This window comes from Bombyx mandarina, chromosome 20 (assembly GCF_030267445.1).
Source record: "Bombyx mandarina strain Sakado chromosome 20, ASM3026744v2".
Taxonomy (NCBI): domain Eukaryota; kingdom Metazoa; phylum Arthropoda; class Insecta; order Lepidoptera; family Bombycidae; genus Bombyx; species Bombyx mandarina.
In genome coordinates, this window is record NC_143226.1 from 797,297 (window position 1) to 816,200 (window position 18,904).

The 18,904-nt window shown below is 36.9% G+C and overlaps 2 protein-coding genes across 3 annotated transcripts; one reads left to right on the forward strand and one right to left on the reverse strand.

The window, feature by feature from the left end:
- Positions 1-1,738: 1,738 nt before the first annotated feature.
- On the forward strand, positions 1,739-14,462 carry LOC114245103 (uncharacterized). Of its 2 annotated transcripts, XM_089735950.1 has the most exons (9): positions 1,739-2,077; positions 2,801-2,878; positions 4,771-4,912; positions 6,708-6,939; positions 9,523-9,712; positions 10,398-10,497; positions 11,406-11,531; positions 12,878-12,999; positions 14,277-14,462. In XM_089735950.1, the coding sequence occupies exons 1-9, from the start codon at positions 1,970-1,972 to the stop codon at positions 14,430-14,432; spliced, it is 1,254 nt and encodes a 417-aa protein (XP_089592076.1). In that variant the 5' UTR covers positions 1,739-1,969; the 3' UTR covers positions 14,433-14,462. The 2 variants fall into 2 exon arrangements, with proteins under 2 accessions (XP_089592076.1, XP_089592077.1); XM_089735951.1 differs by lacking the exon at positions 2,801-2,878.
- On the reverse strand, positions 7,550-8,767 carry LOC149500571 (uncharacterized). The gene has a single exon (XM_089736018.1). The coding sequence runs from the start codon at positions 8,436-8,438 to the stop codon at positions 7,554-7,556; it is 885 nt and encodes a 294-aa protein (XP_089592144.1). The 5' UTR covers positions 8,439-8,767; the 3' UTR covers positions 7,550-7,553.
- Positions 14,463-18,904: the final 4,442 nt, after the last annotated feature.

The following is an 18,904-nucleotide window of genomic DNA, read 5'->3' on the forward strand; positions in this document are numbered from 1 at the left end:
CGCGGGTAGGTACCACCGCCCTGCCTATTTTCTGCCGTGAAGCAGTAATGCGTTTCGGTTTGAAGGGTGGGGCAGCCGTTGTAACTATACTGAGACTTTAGAACTTGTATCTCAAGGTGGGTGGCGCGTCTACGTTGTAGATGTCTATGGGCTCCAGTAACCACTTAACACCAGGTGGGCTGTGAGCTCGTCCACCCATCTAAGCAATAAAAAAAAATTCCTGGCTTCCCAAAAGGCACGCTTGACTTTAAATAAATTTAGTTAGCATTTTTTTAATTGTTGATAAAACTAAATGAATTTCGATAACGAGCCTACGGTACTACTATGCCGGTGATCGAAACGCTGGGAAGCGGACGATATGATTGTTACTTTAAAAAAAATCATTTTAGTTCTTACATTGAATATTGAATTGTGTTTTGTGGTAAGTATTATGGAAGTATTATTTGTAGGCAGCGACTTGACTCTGCTTCACCATTCACCATCACGGGGGCCGTATGCTCGTCTGCTCACAAGGGCCATCAAAATAATAATAATATAAAAGTCCTTGATGGACTACTGATGATGGTGATGGTTTAGTGAACTATTGAGATCGAGATATGGATTGGTGTCTGGCATAATTAAGTGCAAATATAAATAAATAGTTATGGAAATACATTTGCCCCTCCTGCTTTTTTTTCCTTCCTATGCTGATAGAGATATGCTTGAGAGGCTATTTCAGCTTCTCCTTGACGTGTAGGTGAGCTCACGGGGCTCAAACCGGGTGTGTAGCTAGCACTGGCCCCTGTATTATCTGTTGTGTAGGAACATCGTTTCAAAATTTGATTGTGCTTCAGAATACGGGCCTCTTATTCGTGAAATGTAATTCGGCACACTGTTTCTGAGTCAAATTTCATGTCACCCTGAGACATGAGTTATAATTTTCAATTTTACAGTAAAACAGCTGCTCCGCCCTACAAACCGAAACTGCTTCACTACAGAAATATACAGGGTGGTGATATTTACCAGTACACGTTCGCAAGACGCCCTGTCACTAGTAAAAACCAGTAATATCTACTTCTATCTATATTGAACCTTAATAAAGCAGCATGAGTTATACAGGGTGTCCCAGAAAGAATGAATAATCCGAAAACACCTCATAGTAGAGCTATTGGGGACACCAAAAAAAAAAAAAATTCTCAGGTTGTACCCAAAATACGTATTTTAAAAAAAATGTTAATGTTTTCCATACTGGAATATACGACAGCTACAAATAAATGAAATCTATAGGCTTTTTGGTGTTATAATATTCTATATGGACTATAATATACTGAGGAATATGCAGGAAATCGTATGAGTAGTTAGTGTAATCTTCTATATAATCTCTATAGGTATATATAAAAATGAATAGCTGTTCGTTAGTCTCGCTAAAACTCGAGAACGGCTGGACCGATTTGGCTAATTTTGGTCTTGAATTATTCGTGGAAGTCCAGGGAAGGTTTAAAAGGTGAGAAAATATAAAAAAAAGCTCGGAATTATATAAAAACAAACAATTTTGTTTTTCCTTTGATGTATCCCCTTGATATGTCTTTTATTTATCGATTGAGGCACTACGAAGTCTGCCGGGTCAGCTAGTTTTTTATAAAAGTTTAACTGAACTTAAATTTTAATCATGAAATTTGGTATTTTTTCTTTATTTTTAATGTAGGTACTACCTAAGAAATACTTTTTTAAATTTTTTTTGAGTCCCTAATAGTTCTGCTATGAGGTGTTTCAGGATTATCCATTCTTTCTGGGACACCTTGTATAACGTAGCCTAAGCTAGCCTTCGAGTCAGACAGCATGATCTTCCCGCAGAAAAAAGTCCCAATCTCTTGACAGCTCCTTATTACAACTATCAGCCTCTTTTTAAACGAAGCCAATATTACAGAAATGTTACGTCATAAGCAACCACCCTTGTTGCCAAGAGCCGAGCGAGAACCTCACCCTAGCGATGGTGATAGATGCCTACGAGATATACGGCCACGATCCAACCGACAAACTCGACCATTTGGCCCATTACCAAATCGAAATGATGAAGATTAAGAGAGCTCCCGATCAGGTAGATTGTGTACTGAATTAATTAAAATATTTAGCCTGCGACTTTAGCTGCGAAAGCTTCAGCAAAGATGCTAAGGTATCGAAGCCCGTGGATATTGCTCTTAGCGATAAGACCGCCAATTGTACTTTTTTGTATTTAATGTATCGCACTGTTTATTTGTTTTTTGGTGTACAATAAAGAATACTCTCCCTCTCTCTCTCTCTCTCTCTCTCTCTCTCTCTCTCTCTCTCTCTCTCTCTCTCTCTATCCCGAGGCGGTTACTACCACTAACCTTGAGATGAGGTTGAAGCCTTAATTGCATTATTATGTTCTATTCTTCTTCAAACCCAAACGTATGCTGGTAGTAGATTTTTTTAATCAAAAAGGTACAATAGCAAACTCACTAATAAACGAAGATATTGAGATAATTATAAATATGCTAAGTATAACTTTGTACATCAATTGTTATGAAATGATAATAATATTGAAACGTCTAAGTATTTAAGATTATGAAAATATATTTTTTATGTCTTTTTGAAAGTTTTTATGAAAAATATCAATGTCTTCACCGTTTAATGTTTGTATTGAATTAACTGATTATTAAATGCAGAGTATTGGGAATTATTTAACCCATTCTCAACAAAAACTATTTAGAATTACGTTGATTGTCATCATTACTAGCATTGTAATTAGATTCTTATAAGTGTTACAAAAATAATAATTAAAATGTTTTTTTAATGGCAGTTTATCATCAATGAACACATCCACATCGCAACGGACCATTTAGCAAGATTTATTCATTTGCATATCAAAGAATTAAAGGTTAGTGCCATTTTATGTTCATATCAAATTGAATTAACTATTTATATGATTTTCGCGTGGACTATATAGAAAGTGAATCTACGATTCATCACGGTAGTTTTCCAATTACAGCACAAGAGCGCATTATGCGGCATAATGCTCAACGTTGAATGTTCCAACTACAGCAACGCTTCGCACAATCGAGCACTCTCAAAAGTACTGCTCTCGCGTGATACTCGCAATCGATACCGACTCAGTGACAGAAATTTGACAAGTGTTTTTTCTTTAAGTTGGGCATTGATCGAAATTTTGTTTATATTATCGTTAGTAATATTATTTAATGTTGAAAAAAATTGTAAGGCTTTCGTTTCGTCGTAGTTTCTTAGAAATAATCAATGTTAATTAAAACTGTGCTAACTTAGCGCACTCTGCTGATGCATTTGAAAACTAATTCACGTTCCAATTAAGCTTCAGCATAATTCGGCATTGTGCGTCACTGAGTCGCATTATGCTCTGTAATTGGAAAACTACCCATGTTTTCGTTTTTGGAACGATGGCCAATAAAATATTTACAATATCCATCGTTTCCTAAATATACTTAGCAGTTTTGTTTTCCGTAAGACTAATACAATATTTACAATCATAGATTTTTCTGGATAAATCCTTTCATTAGCGCCATTTTTAATACGCTTTTATTAGCTTCAGACGTATGTATATTATGTTAGTATGTAACGGAATCTTTAAACATGATTCTGACCCCCTTTAAAACGTCGGATTAATTCGAAATTTGGTATACTTATTAAGGACCGATGATAATTATAATTAAAAAAAAAATATATTGAAAAAATTGAAATTCAACTAAAAAATAAATAATAGTTTAAAAAAACTAACAAAATACGCTTTTATAGAAAATTCAACTAAAAAATAGAAAATAAATTTTAATAAACTTGAATTAAAAATACTGTAAGAAAAAATGATTTTGTTGTAAAAAAAAACCGTGGGGTGCATATTTTATGAACAGATATGAGTAGAAGGGTTATATATATAACACTTTAAAAGGCTGAGTAGATCAGCGTAGTGAAATGGAATAAACCGAGTAAGCGTTCATTTATTTTCTTAAAATACTGCACATAAACATAATTTAAACATATAAATCTTCCACGTTTCTTAGCGTACATACATATTTCATCAATCCTAAATCAAACTCAATAAGCTCCAACAGTAATTACGTCTTTTAGTAAGACTAGTAGAACAAAATAGTTAAAAGGATCTTGCTTTTCTTCCTATTTGATGTTTTGTGGGTATCTCTCTAGGTTGTCAGAGAGTTTTCTTGCTATATGACCAAAGTATTGGAGCACTCTATATGGGCATTTGGTGGATAGCCTCTGGTCAACTTTTAGCTCGTTGAGGATCGAAGCGTTCGTCCGGAAAGCCGTCCAAGGGATGCGCAACATGCGCCGCCAGCACCACATCTCAAATGCGTCTATGCGTCGCCTGTCAGACTCTTTCAAGATCCAGGTCTCAGCCCCATACAAAGGGATTAAGAAAACAAGCGTCTCAACAATTTGCACTTTCGTCTTCTTCTTTAAGTGGCTACAAATTACAAAAAAAAGGGTCACAGGCGGGCGCATAACGATGCTCAGCAATGAGCGATCGACTGAAGGAGGAGGAGGAGGGTAGCTCAAGAATATCTATATTAATCATAAATGGTTATTCGAAGCGTGGTTCCATGTTTAGAAGCAAAATGTATAATCTTTGTTTTTCTATGTTGCACCAAGCGCTAAAAGGACTTCCATAAGAGAACAAAAAAAGAAAAATGTAATTAATATAATATATAAATATATATCAATTAGATGACTCTGTTAACTATCTGAGAAAAAGTTCTCGTATGTAATGAAATTGTTTTTATTCAGGTATTACTGATAGCATTAGATGACGCCATAGATAATATGCTGACGATGTACGACAACCACAACGCTATTAAAACTGAGAGAGTCACAACTTACAATTCTGTTTCCGGCGGGTCGGTTCCGGCGGAATTCTATTTGAGTCAAGGTACGTTGCGTATCGACGAGAAGCCATAAAATCAATGTCAATTTAATCCTATGATGACCGATTTTTTTTTTTTGATAACGCCATTTTGTTGTGTCTTTAAAGCGGTTACTTACCCTCAATTAAGAAAAATAGTATTATTATTCACCAATAGATGTCGGGAAGAGTTGATTATTGAAAACACGAATAAAACAACATTTTCTGAAAATAAATCGTAGCTAGATCGATTTATCGCTCCGGAAATCCCCTGTATACTAAATTTTATGAAAATTGTTGGAGCCCTTTCCGAGATTCAGATTATTTGAGATTATTTCAAGAATTGCTCGTTTAAAGGTATAAGAATATCGAGAGGTGAAAGGCAGTTTGGTTTAAGTGACATTTTTGCAAATTTACAGGAGAGCCGGTTGAAGTTTAATATTTGGTAAAAAATATGAAAACAAAAAAAAAATCTTCAGCTATTTCAATGGAGTAAACATAATTGAAGTTCATTAAAAAAAAATGCTTAGATGGTTGGACGAGCTCACGGCCCTGGTGTTAAGTGGTTACCGAAGCCCATAGACATCTACAACGTAAACGCTGACACCCGACTTGAGATATAGGTTCTAAGGTCTCAGTATAGTTACAACGGCTGCCCCACCCTTCAAACCGAAATGCATTACTGCTTCACGGCAGAAATAGGCAGGGAGGTACCTACTCGTGCGGACTCACAACAGGTCCTACCACCAGTAATAAAACACGGAACTGTTGATGCTAATACCAAATAAAACGCACCTTTAATTACAAATATAAATGTTCGTGACATTTAGCGAAATGTCACTTAATCCAATTAGCTTTTCGCCCCTCGATATTCGATTAGCAGGCAGCGGCTTGGCTCTGCCCCTGGCATTGCTGAAGTCCATGGGCGACGGTAGTCACTCACCATCAGGTGGGCCGTATGCTCGTCTGCATACAAGGGCAATAAAAAAAAAAGGCTGGATAGAAATTTTGATTGTTCAGAAATTTTTTTGCCATTTCGTTCATTAATAATAAATACTCTACAAAAAGCGTCAACAAACGCATTCGCATATGGTTGAACACGTAATAAACATTTCGACGTCCAACTGAATCTGATTGATCAAAATTTGTAACCTAAATCATACTATAATACTTGACAATAATTGTCTTGTTTGTCGTAAAACTCATGATCGCTCATTGGGACAAAATACTAAACTGCCCAATTATACTGTCATTTTTATCTTCACGCTTTTTTTTTCCGATAAATTCGTAGCATGAAAGAAAATATGTTAATATAGCATAAAAATATTTTTATATAATTTTTTGTTATCTAGATTTTGGTTAGTCCTACTCCCGATCCATTAACGGTGCTTTTAGGTACCTCAAGCATTGGTCACCGTCCTCGCCGGACCCGTCGCTTGCGACGAAAGGCTCGACGAGTAAATTAACCCACAGACACAGCTCGCTGAGTTTCTCGCCGGATCTTCTCAGTGGGTCGCGTTTCCGATCCGATGGTAGATTTTGCGAAGCACGGCTCTTGCTTGGGGCCAGTGTTAGTAACGCTCCCGGTTTGAGTACCGCGAGCTCACCTACTAGTTCGATGAATCTAGAATAACCCCTCGACGTTACTAGAATAGGTAAAAAAACAAAAACCAGGAACAGCGCGAACGCGGCCCACTAGCGTCAAGTTATGGCTGTATTCTGTACTGCTAATGTCCCATTGTACCGTTAAGACTCAAACACATAGGAACGTGTATAAAATCATGTTTCATTTCATTAAGCTGTATCATTATGATCAATACAGAGTTCTATTGCGGGAAAAACGTGTACCTCTTTGTCTCGGAGTTGTACAGCGACATCTATAACATGGGTCGTGGTTTTGCGCCGTATTGCAAGAGTCGCGCCTTCCACTTCCTCGGCTTCATTCATTTCATGGACGACAAGCATTATTATCTCGAGGAAGACCCTACAGTCGTGTTTCAGATGGACAATTACATACACGGACTAGAGTGCCATCTTGGCATATGTATTTTCAGGTAAGTCAATTGTTTCTCTAAAATCAAAACAAAGACTTAGATAACGCTAATCTATACTAATATATAAATCTCCAGTGGTTTTTACGAATGTTCCGTTATAATTACTGAACCATGCATCCGATTGACTTGAAACTTGGCATCCATGTAGAAAATACACGTACTTAATGGATAGATCCCTACACCAGTTGCGGGGGCGTTAATGATGAGAATATTTGTGGAGGTGAGAAATGATAATGTTAATTTTAAATGCCCAGCGAAGCGGACGGGTACAGCTTGTAGTAGTATAAAGGAAGATAAGGTCCTCCATCAAGACGGAGTCGTTTGCTCAATCTGTAAATCAGAATGTTTTTCGATATTATTGCCTTAGGCAGATGAAGTATTGACTATACAAACAGACAGGTCTTGATGAGAAATCCGCCGTGAATTTTGACGCGTAAGATTAAAGTGTCGGCTACATTCAAGTAAAAATTCCAAACATAATATTCATATTAAGAAATTTTTAAGAAATGTGCTAAGCAAACTGTAATGTCCTATAATATAATTTCTTACACTACGATACTGTACTGTGTATTGTATTGCATAGCCGTGAATAAATAATCTACATATTTAACACTTCAAACTATCTGATCATTGTGCGTACAAGTTTTAAAAAGTAGGCGATAATAAGCCCTTACATCTGTGAACACTAACACCCCACCTTTCCCTTTATTCAGAGAAAAACTGCCTATACCATAAACGGTACGGTTATAAACCAGGATAGCACCAGAAGCCAAGTATTCGTATTCGTAAATATTATTTACGCATATAAAATAGCCCCACTGTCGCGGCAGCCATTGGTCGCAAGCCACTAAAACATTATCCTCTGGATCATACTTCGTCGATCTTAACTGATGATTGGTAAATATTTGTTGATCATCTATGTGACCTAAAGAGGCAAATTTGATGTCTCTGCCTATGGGCTGATCGGGTTGTGCGATCTGAGTCAGTAATGGTCCGGCCTTTCTTTCGCTGATTCCCTTTGTGTTGTACAAATCGAAGGAATATAATTTAGGATTCGGATCCAGAAAGGTTACTTTCTTATTTATACGTATGACCATAAGGTCGTGGATTGGACTGAATGTGCGATTTATTCCGTGCCATAGATCGTTTGGTATATCCGAATCTCTCATTGGAATAACTTGTCGCGCACACGCTATGTTTCTGTACATAATTGTATATTGTACTTTAGCGAAATTTATAAACTTCCTCTTCACGAGTATGCTAATTATCATTGACTTTCGTGCCGTCTTTATCTTTGTTAAATGTCTGAAAGCATTGTAAGAAGTTAGGATCAGTCTGTTGGTGATGAATACACCTGTGGCTACAGTTACGTGGTCTTTCTTGACGTTTTTTCCTGAATGGTCTGGAAGGTCTAGAGATATAGCAACGGCTCTGTCGAACCAAATGTCCATATCGTACAACTTAGATTCTTGCAGTCCAGACAGATCGATCCATCTCATTGCGTTAAAGGCCCAAGGAAAACAGGATACAGTGGTCCATTGGTACACTAAAATAAACACCAAATTTTTCCTGTAAGACAAAATGAAAAATTATGAAAGTTATAAATTTGAAGAAATATTGATCAAAATGAACACCAGATATTTACATCATGTTCGATCGGATGACGTTAAAATAATGTTGTTAATGATGCAACTGATGTTGACAATCTTCGTTTCGTATGTTATATAAATTCAATAAAACATTTGTCGGTTTGTTCAAGTGATAATAAACAAATAATAATTACTAAACACGACACGACGAAGCCTGCCATTTTTAGGACCATTTCATAATCCCAAGGTGTGTCTCTCGAGACGACGTCCTTCGGGATATTCCCGGAGATGAAATCGCGTCTTATCATCAGGACGGGTACCGGCGAAGGCGGACTTTCAGCGGGCACTGCAGTACCGTAGGTCTGGTGTAGCCGGTGTGGTGGAGCTCGTTGGGGTTTAGTCGGTAGTTGGTTTTGCGGGACGCGCGCCTTTTTCAAGGCGTAGTCTCCTGCGAGGAATTCGGGGAGGTGGAGGACCTTGGCCCTCCTCGTCTCCTTCTTCCTCTCGGGAGCCGCCGGAGTCCGACATAACCCGGTTTGTTACCCCCCGGACCGGGTATCCGTAAATCGATTCCCCAGCGTTAAACATTTCATAATGCGTCATGTCTGTTTAGTACTGTGTCACTTTATACTTTTTACAAATTTCTAGGTAGCAACTTGGTTGTGCACTAGACTTTGCTGATATCCATTAGCAACGGTGACTTCTAAAAAAAGGCAAAAAAATAATTGCTAATAATTAAGAACCATAAAATAAAAAAGGAAGCTAAAGAAAAGACGAAAACAAAAAGAAATTGTAAACGTTAATTCCGACGGAATCTTCTACTGTGTCTGCTGAAAGCCAGTAGCATTCGGAATGTCTTGTTTTAGTACTTCATGAAATCATAGTCTACTCTTTATACTCAATGTTGTGCCAACAAAAAAGGGTTACTTGTAGTTGCCTTTTACATTCAGCATAAATAATAAATTTCCTTTGTAAAATTCAAATTGTCTTTCAGGTTTCCGTTCAAGAAAGGCCTTCAACACGTCCGTGATATCTCTACACTTCCCAAAGCAATAGTGAAATGCGGTACAGAAACTTACAAACTACCTCCGTTGACTGCAGCGTCTTGTATCATAACGTCGGGCTCTTTCATACTGGACTTTAACATTCAAGGAATACGGTTCAGGCATTATGATTATTTATTGGTATGGGATGTTTCAAACTTTTGTTTTTGTTCAAATGTCTTTCTGTTCCTTTTTTTGGAAGTCCTCTTGTAGGGTTATTTAGTGTGCTCAATTTCCTCTCGCCACATGTTATTCCATAGTCTCATCGGGTGGAGTGATCTGGTAATCTCCTCCTCGCGTAGTTACCTTACTACTGATGGTCGTGGCCATCATATTTCGACAGGATTTTACTCCTTGTTTTTTTTTATTGCCTTTGTAGGCAGACGAGCATACGTCCCACCTGATGGTAAGTGGTCACCGTCGCTCATGGGCGTCAGCAATGCCAAGGGCAGAGCCAAGCCGCTGCTTACCAAATATAATGTCCCTCCAGCGCCTCCGATCATTGGCTGCATCAAGGGCTTCGTGGAATGGGATCTCTTAGTCTGGTGCGGATTGGATCGAACCACCTTATCGGACTGCGCCCGCGTGGTCTCTTTCCCTTGATCTTCCCTGTTACGATTAGTCTCTCTAGGCTATCGGGTGTTTTCCGAGCAATATGACCGAAGTACTCGATTGTGTGGCGAAGGCAGTGTCCTGTCTTGATCAGCAGTTGGTCTAAGATGATACAAGCTTAATACACACTCTATTAGCGTTGTAATTCGGAGAAGGTTTTGGCTTCCGTTATCAGAGACCGGCTTTAAATTGCTTTATTTAAACAAATTTGCAGTCACTCCCCAACGGTCACACTTATTACACAAAAGAAAAATCATCACCATTGCAATGTGATCATCACGTATGCGAATGGAACAACACCAACTTCTATGGAGGTATGATGATTTATTCCTTGATACTTCTACACTTTACTTTGCATCTTATACTGGTATGAAAAAAGGAATTAAATTTCGCACAGAAATTTTCTGTACTAATTATCAATAATGTTAAAATATTCGTAATACAAAGATCTAGCAAATAGGAAAAACTGATCTCAACATACTGAAATAAAAATATTATCGATGTAATCTAAGTTAACGAAGCATGCATACATTAAGTAAAAACAAAACCACAGGTTAGATCCCGATAAAGTTTATTTTTAAATTTCTTAATAAATTGGGACCACATGAGATGTAACAACTTTTAAATTAAAATAGAATCATTAACATCTCTTCACCTATAGTCTAAAGAATAGTTTGAGGTAACACACACAAAAAATACAGTTCGGCTTGCCATAAACTTCACATATAATTTATTATTGCAATACTTGGCGAATTATTTCCGGGATAGTTTATCAGAACTTTGAAGGATATTAAGACCCTGATTCACTATCCAATAGCCGTTTTTCATAAGCATAGTCGATATAACAGCCCAAAGTAACTGATAAATAAATTTAGAAGTTACCAAATAAATATTTATAAAATATCCGAAAGGTTTAGCAGAGCGAATATTTTTTTAAATTTAGTGTGTTCACTGGTGGTACGAACCCGTATGGGCAAGTAGTCATGCGTTCCAGATTGTATGACGGGTTAGCCATAATACGATACAATAAGGACTTTAATCTTATGTCTGAAGATGGGTGGCATTCACGTCGTGATAGTTGAATACTGAACACCGTTTGGGTCGTGACCTCATTCATCTACCAAGTACCTACAATCTGAATTCCTACTTTATCAACTGTAAGAAAGGCATATCGGACTTCGTAACATCCCGATGCCCAGTGAAATTGTTAAACTTTTGATAGGTCCATTCATTATACCCGGCGATCCTGGGAGGGGTCTGTCTCCTATACCTCCTTTCATTGAACAAACAACCGAAGCGTTCCGAGTGACAACGGACCCGAACACCGACTTCAACCCCAATATCACTTGTAAGTTGGATCGGCAATAATTCAGCGAAGTTTCTAAAATATTTGTCGATATCTTTATATCTAAAATAATCTAAACTAATATATAAATCTACAGTGGTTTTTACGGATGTTCCGTTATAGCTACTGAACCATGCATCCGATTGACTTGAAACTTAGGATCCATGTTAGTAAATACATGTACTTAATGGATAGGCTAATATTTATATGAGTGTTGGATTCCCTAATAACAATGACATTAAATAATAATGTTAATTTTAAATGCCCAGGGAAGCGGGCGAGTACGATTAGTTATCTTATCTGTTCTAGTATTAAGAAGTTCTATCTTTTGTGATATTAGTTTTTTATTAAGAGTTTCTGGTAAAACATATTACAATAAAATATCTTCTGATATTTCAATCACAGTCTTCACTGTATTTTTATGAATATTTATATTTAAATGAATATGTTGGTGTGTTTTTGTGATTCCCACCAATAATAGGAATTGATAACATTAAAAGGATATAAGAAATGATAAAGAAACAAACGTAAATGTACAATTTTTGTTATTGTTTTACACTAAAAGTTTTATATTTAAATGAATATGTTGGTGTGTTTTTGTTATTCCCACCAATAATAGGAGTTTGGTTGGAGGAATAAAAGGATAAAGAAAAAACCATAAATTCCAATTTTTGTTATTATTTTACAGTAAAAGATGCTTGTTAAAACCGGAGTATATTATGTTCAATAAATATGCCACGAATAGAGAAACCGCGAACATGGAAAAGCGTGTTAACAAATGGAAAACCGCGTTGACAAACTATATTCGGTTGGATATTTACATTTTGGAATCCTTTTTATAAATGTATTATATTTGTACCGATGTATTGATTAGATCCGCGAATAGAGAAATCTTTAGCCGCGAATAAAGGAATTGGGTCGTATTTTTTTAATCCATTAATAGTTAAGATGTTAATTAAGGAAGCGGGAATAAGGAGCTTTTACTGTAGTGTCCATTTCTGCTGTACATTATACACGGCATCCCATTGAAACTACCATCTCGTGTCTGAAAGTCAACTTAACTGTGGTACTAACGGTGGTTTTATTGATGGTAGGACCTTTTGTGAGTCCGCGTGGGTGGGTACCACCACCCTGCCTATTTCTGCCGTGAAGCAGTAATGCGTTTCGGTTTGAAGGGCGGGGCAGCCGTTGTAACTATACTTCAGATCTTAGAACTTATATCTCAAGGTGGGTGGCGCATTTACGTCGTAGATGTCTATGGGCTCCAGTAACCACTTAACAACAGGTGGGCTGTAAGCTCATCCTCCCATCTAAGCAATAAATAAAGCTCCTGCAATTCTACATTTTAGATTCTCTCGATGGTTGCTGGTTCATGTTCCCGCCAAACTATGGATCGATAGCCGGCGTCAGCTACTTGGATCCGTTAACTGTCAATGAATACAGATTTAGCTGCCAAGGTGCAGCGAATAAGGTAGGTTCATCAAAACAATCTATACTAATATTACAAAGCTGCAAAGTTTGTTTGTTTGAACACGCTAATCTCAGGAACTACTGGTTCGATTTGAAAAATTTCAGTGTTAGATAGCCCATTTATTGAGGAAGGCTATATAAAATCACGCTATGACCAATACAAGCGGAGCACCAATAAAGAATGTTTCAAAATTGGGTTTTTTCCCCTTTTGAGAGCTCTCGCTGTGTGCGCTGCAGAAACGGTGAAAGTTTCGCTAAAATAATGTATGACAGAATTGTTTCCCTTTAATAGACTTAAAAAAAAGTCTGCGACCGCATATGTCTATATATTAAGGTTAGCTCACTATAACGTTTTTATGCTAACCAAATTTGTTCTAAAATAAAGCATTATTTGTGAACTATTCCACGCGGACGAAGTCGCGGGCAAAAGCTAGTAAATAATATATATTGCCTACCCTTTCATTTATTTATTTTACCGTAGCATTTTCAAGTTAATTGTACTTTTTTGTATTTAATGTATCGCATTGTTTAATTATTTTTTGGTGTACAATAAAGAATACTCTCTCTCTTTTAATGTTAGCCTTCATGGCGCAATGATAACATACTGTAACATACCTACATATTCAAATATCTCTGACATACCTACTATCTGTAAGTACATACATCGAGACTGCAAACATGAAATTTTGGGAGTGATGACCTTTTGTCTTGTAAGCAAAATAATATTATAGCGATATTATCATAAATCGATTACATATATACTAATATTCCCAATAATGTGTCGGTTTGTTACTTACCTACGATGATTGACGTTTATTAAATACTAGTTGACCCGGCAAACTTCGTCGTGCCTGAATCGATAAATAAAAGACCTAAACTTTTGTATAAAATAAACTTAAAACAAACAAAAGGAGTCCGTCCGACGGGGGACACATCAAAGGAAAAACAAAATTGCTATTTTTATTTAATTCCGGGCATTTTCATATTTATCTACCTTTTAAACCTTCTTTGGACTTCCACAAATAATTCAAGACCAAAATTAGCCAAATCGGTCCAGCCGTTCTCGAGTTTTAACGAGACTAACGAACAGGAATTCATTTGTATAATACTTATATAGATAGATGATTCCTTCATTATCGAGATGTTAGGTAAGCAATTAGAAAAGAATGGGAAGTATTTTCGCTAGGATAGCAACACTGGCTTAGTTAGACAAAACGAGTACTTTTAGCTATTAGGCTAATCATACTTCATTTCGTTTAATCATTGTTCTTTTTTCAGGGCCTATACTGGTATCCACAATGGATGGGTGTTCCGCCTCACCACCCGTACCCGCAGTCCGGTGACGTACCGGACCTGAAACAAGGGGCGCCGCCAATCTTCTACCCCCACCAGCAAGGTCCACAGCCCGGTCCAATAAAACCTTTAGGCTCGTAACAAATAAAACAATAATCTATCTACTATGTTTTCGATTGTTTTTTTAATTCTTCACATCGCGTTTCAGACTCTTTTTTTTTCTACCTCTGTTGATAGCCTTAAGCTATTTCAGCTTCTCCTCGACGTGTAGGTGAGCTCACGCCCACGGCGCTCAAACTGGAAGTGTTGCTAATACTAGCCCTAGCAAGAGCAGTGCTTCGCAGAATCTACCACTGGATCACTCAGTGGGCTGTGTATATACCTATATATGGGTTAGTTTATTCGTCGAGCCCTTCGTCGCAAGCGACAGGTTCGTCGAGGACGATGACCGGGTTTCGGACTATAGTTGTTGCAAAGTACAAGCGCGCGTGGCCTTTATATGTAGTTGTAATCGTAAATACACATTTTCGTTAGTGTGTGTACCAGACGGAGCGGTTTTTATTTTTCCTACCTATGCTGATAGCCTTGAGAGGCTGTTTCAGCTTCTCCTTGACGTGTAGGTGAGCTCACGGGGCTCAAACCGGGAGGGGAGCGGTCAATAGCTACATTATCTACATATAGCCTACACTGACGCGTATACAGATTGGTCACTCACACAACTAACGGCAGTGCGCAATCTTACTTTGCAACAACTATACTGAGGATGGTTAATCATAAGGAACCATTTTATGATTGAAGATGCTATGTGTCAAATATTAAAGGAGGTCGATGTATGCTTCGTGATAAAATTAAACGTTAAGAGAAAGTATATCTTATGCAAAGTACAATAGGCTGCCTTATAGCTAAAAGACAATAGTCAAGGAAAGGATAGTAGGTACCATTAAAATATGAGATAGTCATAAAGCACGAATTTAGGGTTGCCATACACAATAAAAAAGAAAGAAAGAAAGCAAGAGAAGAGAAGCAAAGAAACTAAAGAGAGAGTTCACACACTAGTAAGACGGTAAGTGTAGATCAAGATATACCTAGTCAAGTCATAAATTCTGTCACATGTTTAATGTAAAATAATTGAAACAAGTTTATTCATTATGTAACCATTCATATACCAAAATGAACTTAACAAAACATAGATTCTTATGACACTAAAGTTTATTCAAAATGTCCTCCGCGATTTTGAATACAGGCCCTCAATCTGCGCGGCCAGTCGTCTATCGCAGCACGAACGAGGTCCATGTCAATATCGGCGGCTGCCTTAATCAAGGATGTCTTGAGTGACTCCAAATTGGGATGAGGCTTTGAGCACGCCTTTTCCTCCAAGTGTTGCCATATCTTGTAATCTAACGGATTCAAATCTGGACTGGAGGAGGGCCTGTCTTCGTGCCGGATGAAGTCGATTTCACGCGCCGCCAGCCAGTCTTGTGTGCTCTTCGCTCTATGAGCTGGCGCCGAATCTTGTTGGAATACCCAGTGCCTGTTATTGAACATGGTATGAGAAACAGGTTCCACAAGGTTCGTCAGGACTGTATTTTGGTACACAACTGCATTCGTTTGTACACCTTTCTCACAAAAATGTACCTCTGTTAAGCCCCAATAAGAAACTCCCAACCATACCATGAGCGAGGATGGAAAATGACCTCGTTGGACACGCGGAATACGGTTGCTCGCTTCTTCACTACTGTGTGCGTACACCTTATCATTTTGTTTGTTGTAGCTCTCTTCTACGGTAAAATTTTTTTCATCCGAAAAACGAATTTCCCGATATTTTTTTCCCGCGTACCGCTTCAACAAAGTGCAGCATCTCTTCAGTCTCAGGTCCATTAGACGAGCATTCAAACGATGTCCTGTTTTTCTTCGATATGCCCGAAGCCCTAAGTCTTCATTTAACACCCTTTTCACCGTGGTTCTGCTTAACCCCATCTGAAGGGCCAACAGTTTCTGCTTACGTTTGGGATTTCTTTGAATTCGCGCCTTTACAGCTTTTATCACTGCTGGAGTCCTAACAGACCGAGGGCGACCACTTCTTGACCTGTCATCTACACTAGAGTCTTCATTGTATCGTTTGATGGTACGATAAACGAATCTTTTGGTTATATTCAAATTTTTCAGTATGTTAAAAATTTGAATTGGCGCGTAACCGCAACGATGCAACGCAATAACTGCAACACGGTCTTCTTTAAGCGTCCACTCCATATTTAAAAATGAGTAAAATTCTAAAAGTATATATTTTTATTTTCATGAACAATTCGAAATTCGAATTCAATAAACTTTTTTGTGGCCAGCATTCTAAAAGAAAAGTTTTTACTGTGTGACAATACTTATGACCTGACTAGGTATAATAGTCGTTTTTGGCCATTGTGATTTAGTATTGGAAGTCGGGCATAATGATCACATATCCAAAAATTCGAGGTTGGACAACGGAATATACCCTGTAAAGTGAGCTCACGAGTGCTCAGGCTTCGCAACCTCTTAACATTCGATTGGCACCGTGTAATAAAAATTAAAACACATCTTACCATTTTTTATAACTTTTATTCATAGTCATAATTTACACAAACATAACGATACCTAAACATCAAACTCAGTGTACATTGAGTGTTGAGACGTAACCTAAAATATATTTATTTAGATGAAAACAATGTGGCCGAGAGCTAAATCGTACATTATTTTTATTGCACAAGATAATTTTATATGCGACAGCCAAAGATTTTGAAGTTTAATGCAGACATATACGTTCTCTCAATGTTGTTAGCGCAAACATTTTTAAGGCACTTTATATAAAGCATTGCTTTTTTAAAACTGGTTCTATAGTCGTATTTTTAATTAGACGAAGCCAGCTGACAGTAGCTAATGTCACTCTGTAAAATAATGTTGCCATATTTAAAGTAATAGTGATGCGTTCAGTTCTCGTTCAATCACATGAATGAACAATGAGTGTGAAAAGTTAATCATTTCAAACTATAAAAGAATATTTCTATTTTACAATAAAATTGTATTAAAGTGCTCCAATATATGTTACTAGTAGTATGTAACTACAATCAGTTTTTTTTTTATTTTCATTACCTACCTATAATTGTTATATTTTATACATCTATAATTTCAACTATATGATGTATTGAAAATAGGACAATCTTACAATTTTCCTCGCTATGTTTTCCTTAATGTTTAAAACACTCGGTATACTGAATAATAGGTAGATACTATAGGAATATAATCGTCGAAAACTCGTTAGTATGTACAAAGCACGACTAAAATTCGAACCCCGTACCCGATATCGGCAGTTCGGCACACTAACTGTTCACTAGACAATCGAGGCAATTTCATTAATTCAGGAGTTTTTTCAATCATTCACTTTGTCACAACACTATTTTTGTTTCATCAAAAACTGACAGCACAGTAAACGTCAGTTGACTTCGTCTAATTAAAAATTCAACTATATGAACAACCTCCATGCAATATTTTTTTTTTAAATCATAGTGATAGAGTAACAACAACAATTCACTTCATCATAGCTAAGACAAGTGAAGCTTATTAATGTTGCAACTGTTAACGATGATTAAATCGAACCGGTGTGCTTAGTGCGAGTTTTTTAACGTTTTCGATAGCGTAAAAGTTAGCTCATATTTGTATGGAACGGGACCGTTTACGTACGTTTGCCGCTAGGGGCGCTGTTCCAACTGCATACAAAATTGGGTTAACTTTTACGCTATCGAGAATGTTAGAAAATCGCACTAAGCACTCTGTAAGTATTTCTCGAACGTATATGCACTACATATTTTGTTGTAAAAAAAAAAAACTATTCATCTAAATTTGTACGTGAATATACAAAACTTTTTTTTTTTATAGTTTACGAAAAGCAGTCCTTTAATAAACGCTGATGGGATATCACACTTCGAATGCCGAGTACCTAAATTCAAAACAATAAAACTTCCTTAATGATAGGTACCTACACTAATTACTAAAAAAAAATTGCATCTAGGGCTTAATTCGTTAACTATCGTAATGAAACCTAATTAATGACAGGAATTGAACATGAGACATTTATTGTAATAAATATGTTGTCCAATTAAAATGTAAACGTGAAAATTATGTTTTTATCAACAACAACAACAACTATTGTATGGAATGGCTTATTGTAAAAAAAAAACAGATAAACTATAAAAAGGTTAGTAATTCAATAATTATTTTTGTCCATGGTTGATTGTCATTTATCGATTCTATATTTTTTATTGTCGATGTTTAAATGTAGTGGCAGTTTGCGACTGTATTGTAGAAATAATTCATTTATAATATTTATTAGTTAACCAAATTGATTATAATGTTAGTTAAAAATAAAAATACTTTTCGTTTTAAACAAGCAATATTTCATTAATCTGCACAGTGAAGAAGATTACACCAAGGTTCGTTGACCTGACGCACCAGTTCATTTGTTTTTGTGTTACACTGCGCGCAATGAAAAAGCCGTCAATGAATTGTAATTTTTCAATCGCCATTTTTAATATGGTCGTATTAGGAAGCATCTTGGCTTTGCGTATTTGAGAACGATAGCTTTACAC

Coding starts and splice junctions, on each gene's coding strand:
- LOC114245103 (XM_089735950.1), top strand. CDS start 1,970: ATGGTGATAGATGCCTACGAGATATACGGCCACGATCCAACCGACAAA. Junction 4,913..6,707: donor GGAATTCTATTTGAGTCAAG/GTACGTTGCGTA, acceptor TGATCAATACAG/AGTTCTATTGCGGGAAAAAC. Junction 9,713..10,397: donor GGCATTATGATTATTTATTG/GTATGGGATGTT, acceptor ACAAATTTGCAG/TCACTCCCCAACGGTCACAC.
- LOC149500571 (XM_089736018.1), bottom strand. CDS start 8,438: ATGAGATGGATCGATCTGTCTGGACTGCAAGAATCTAAGTTGTACGAT.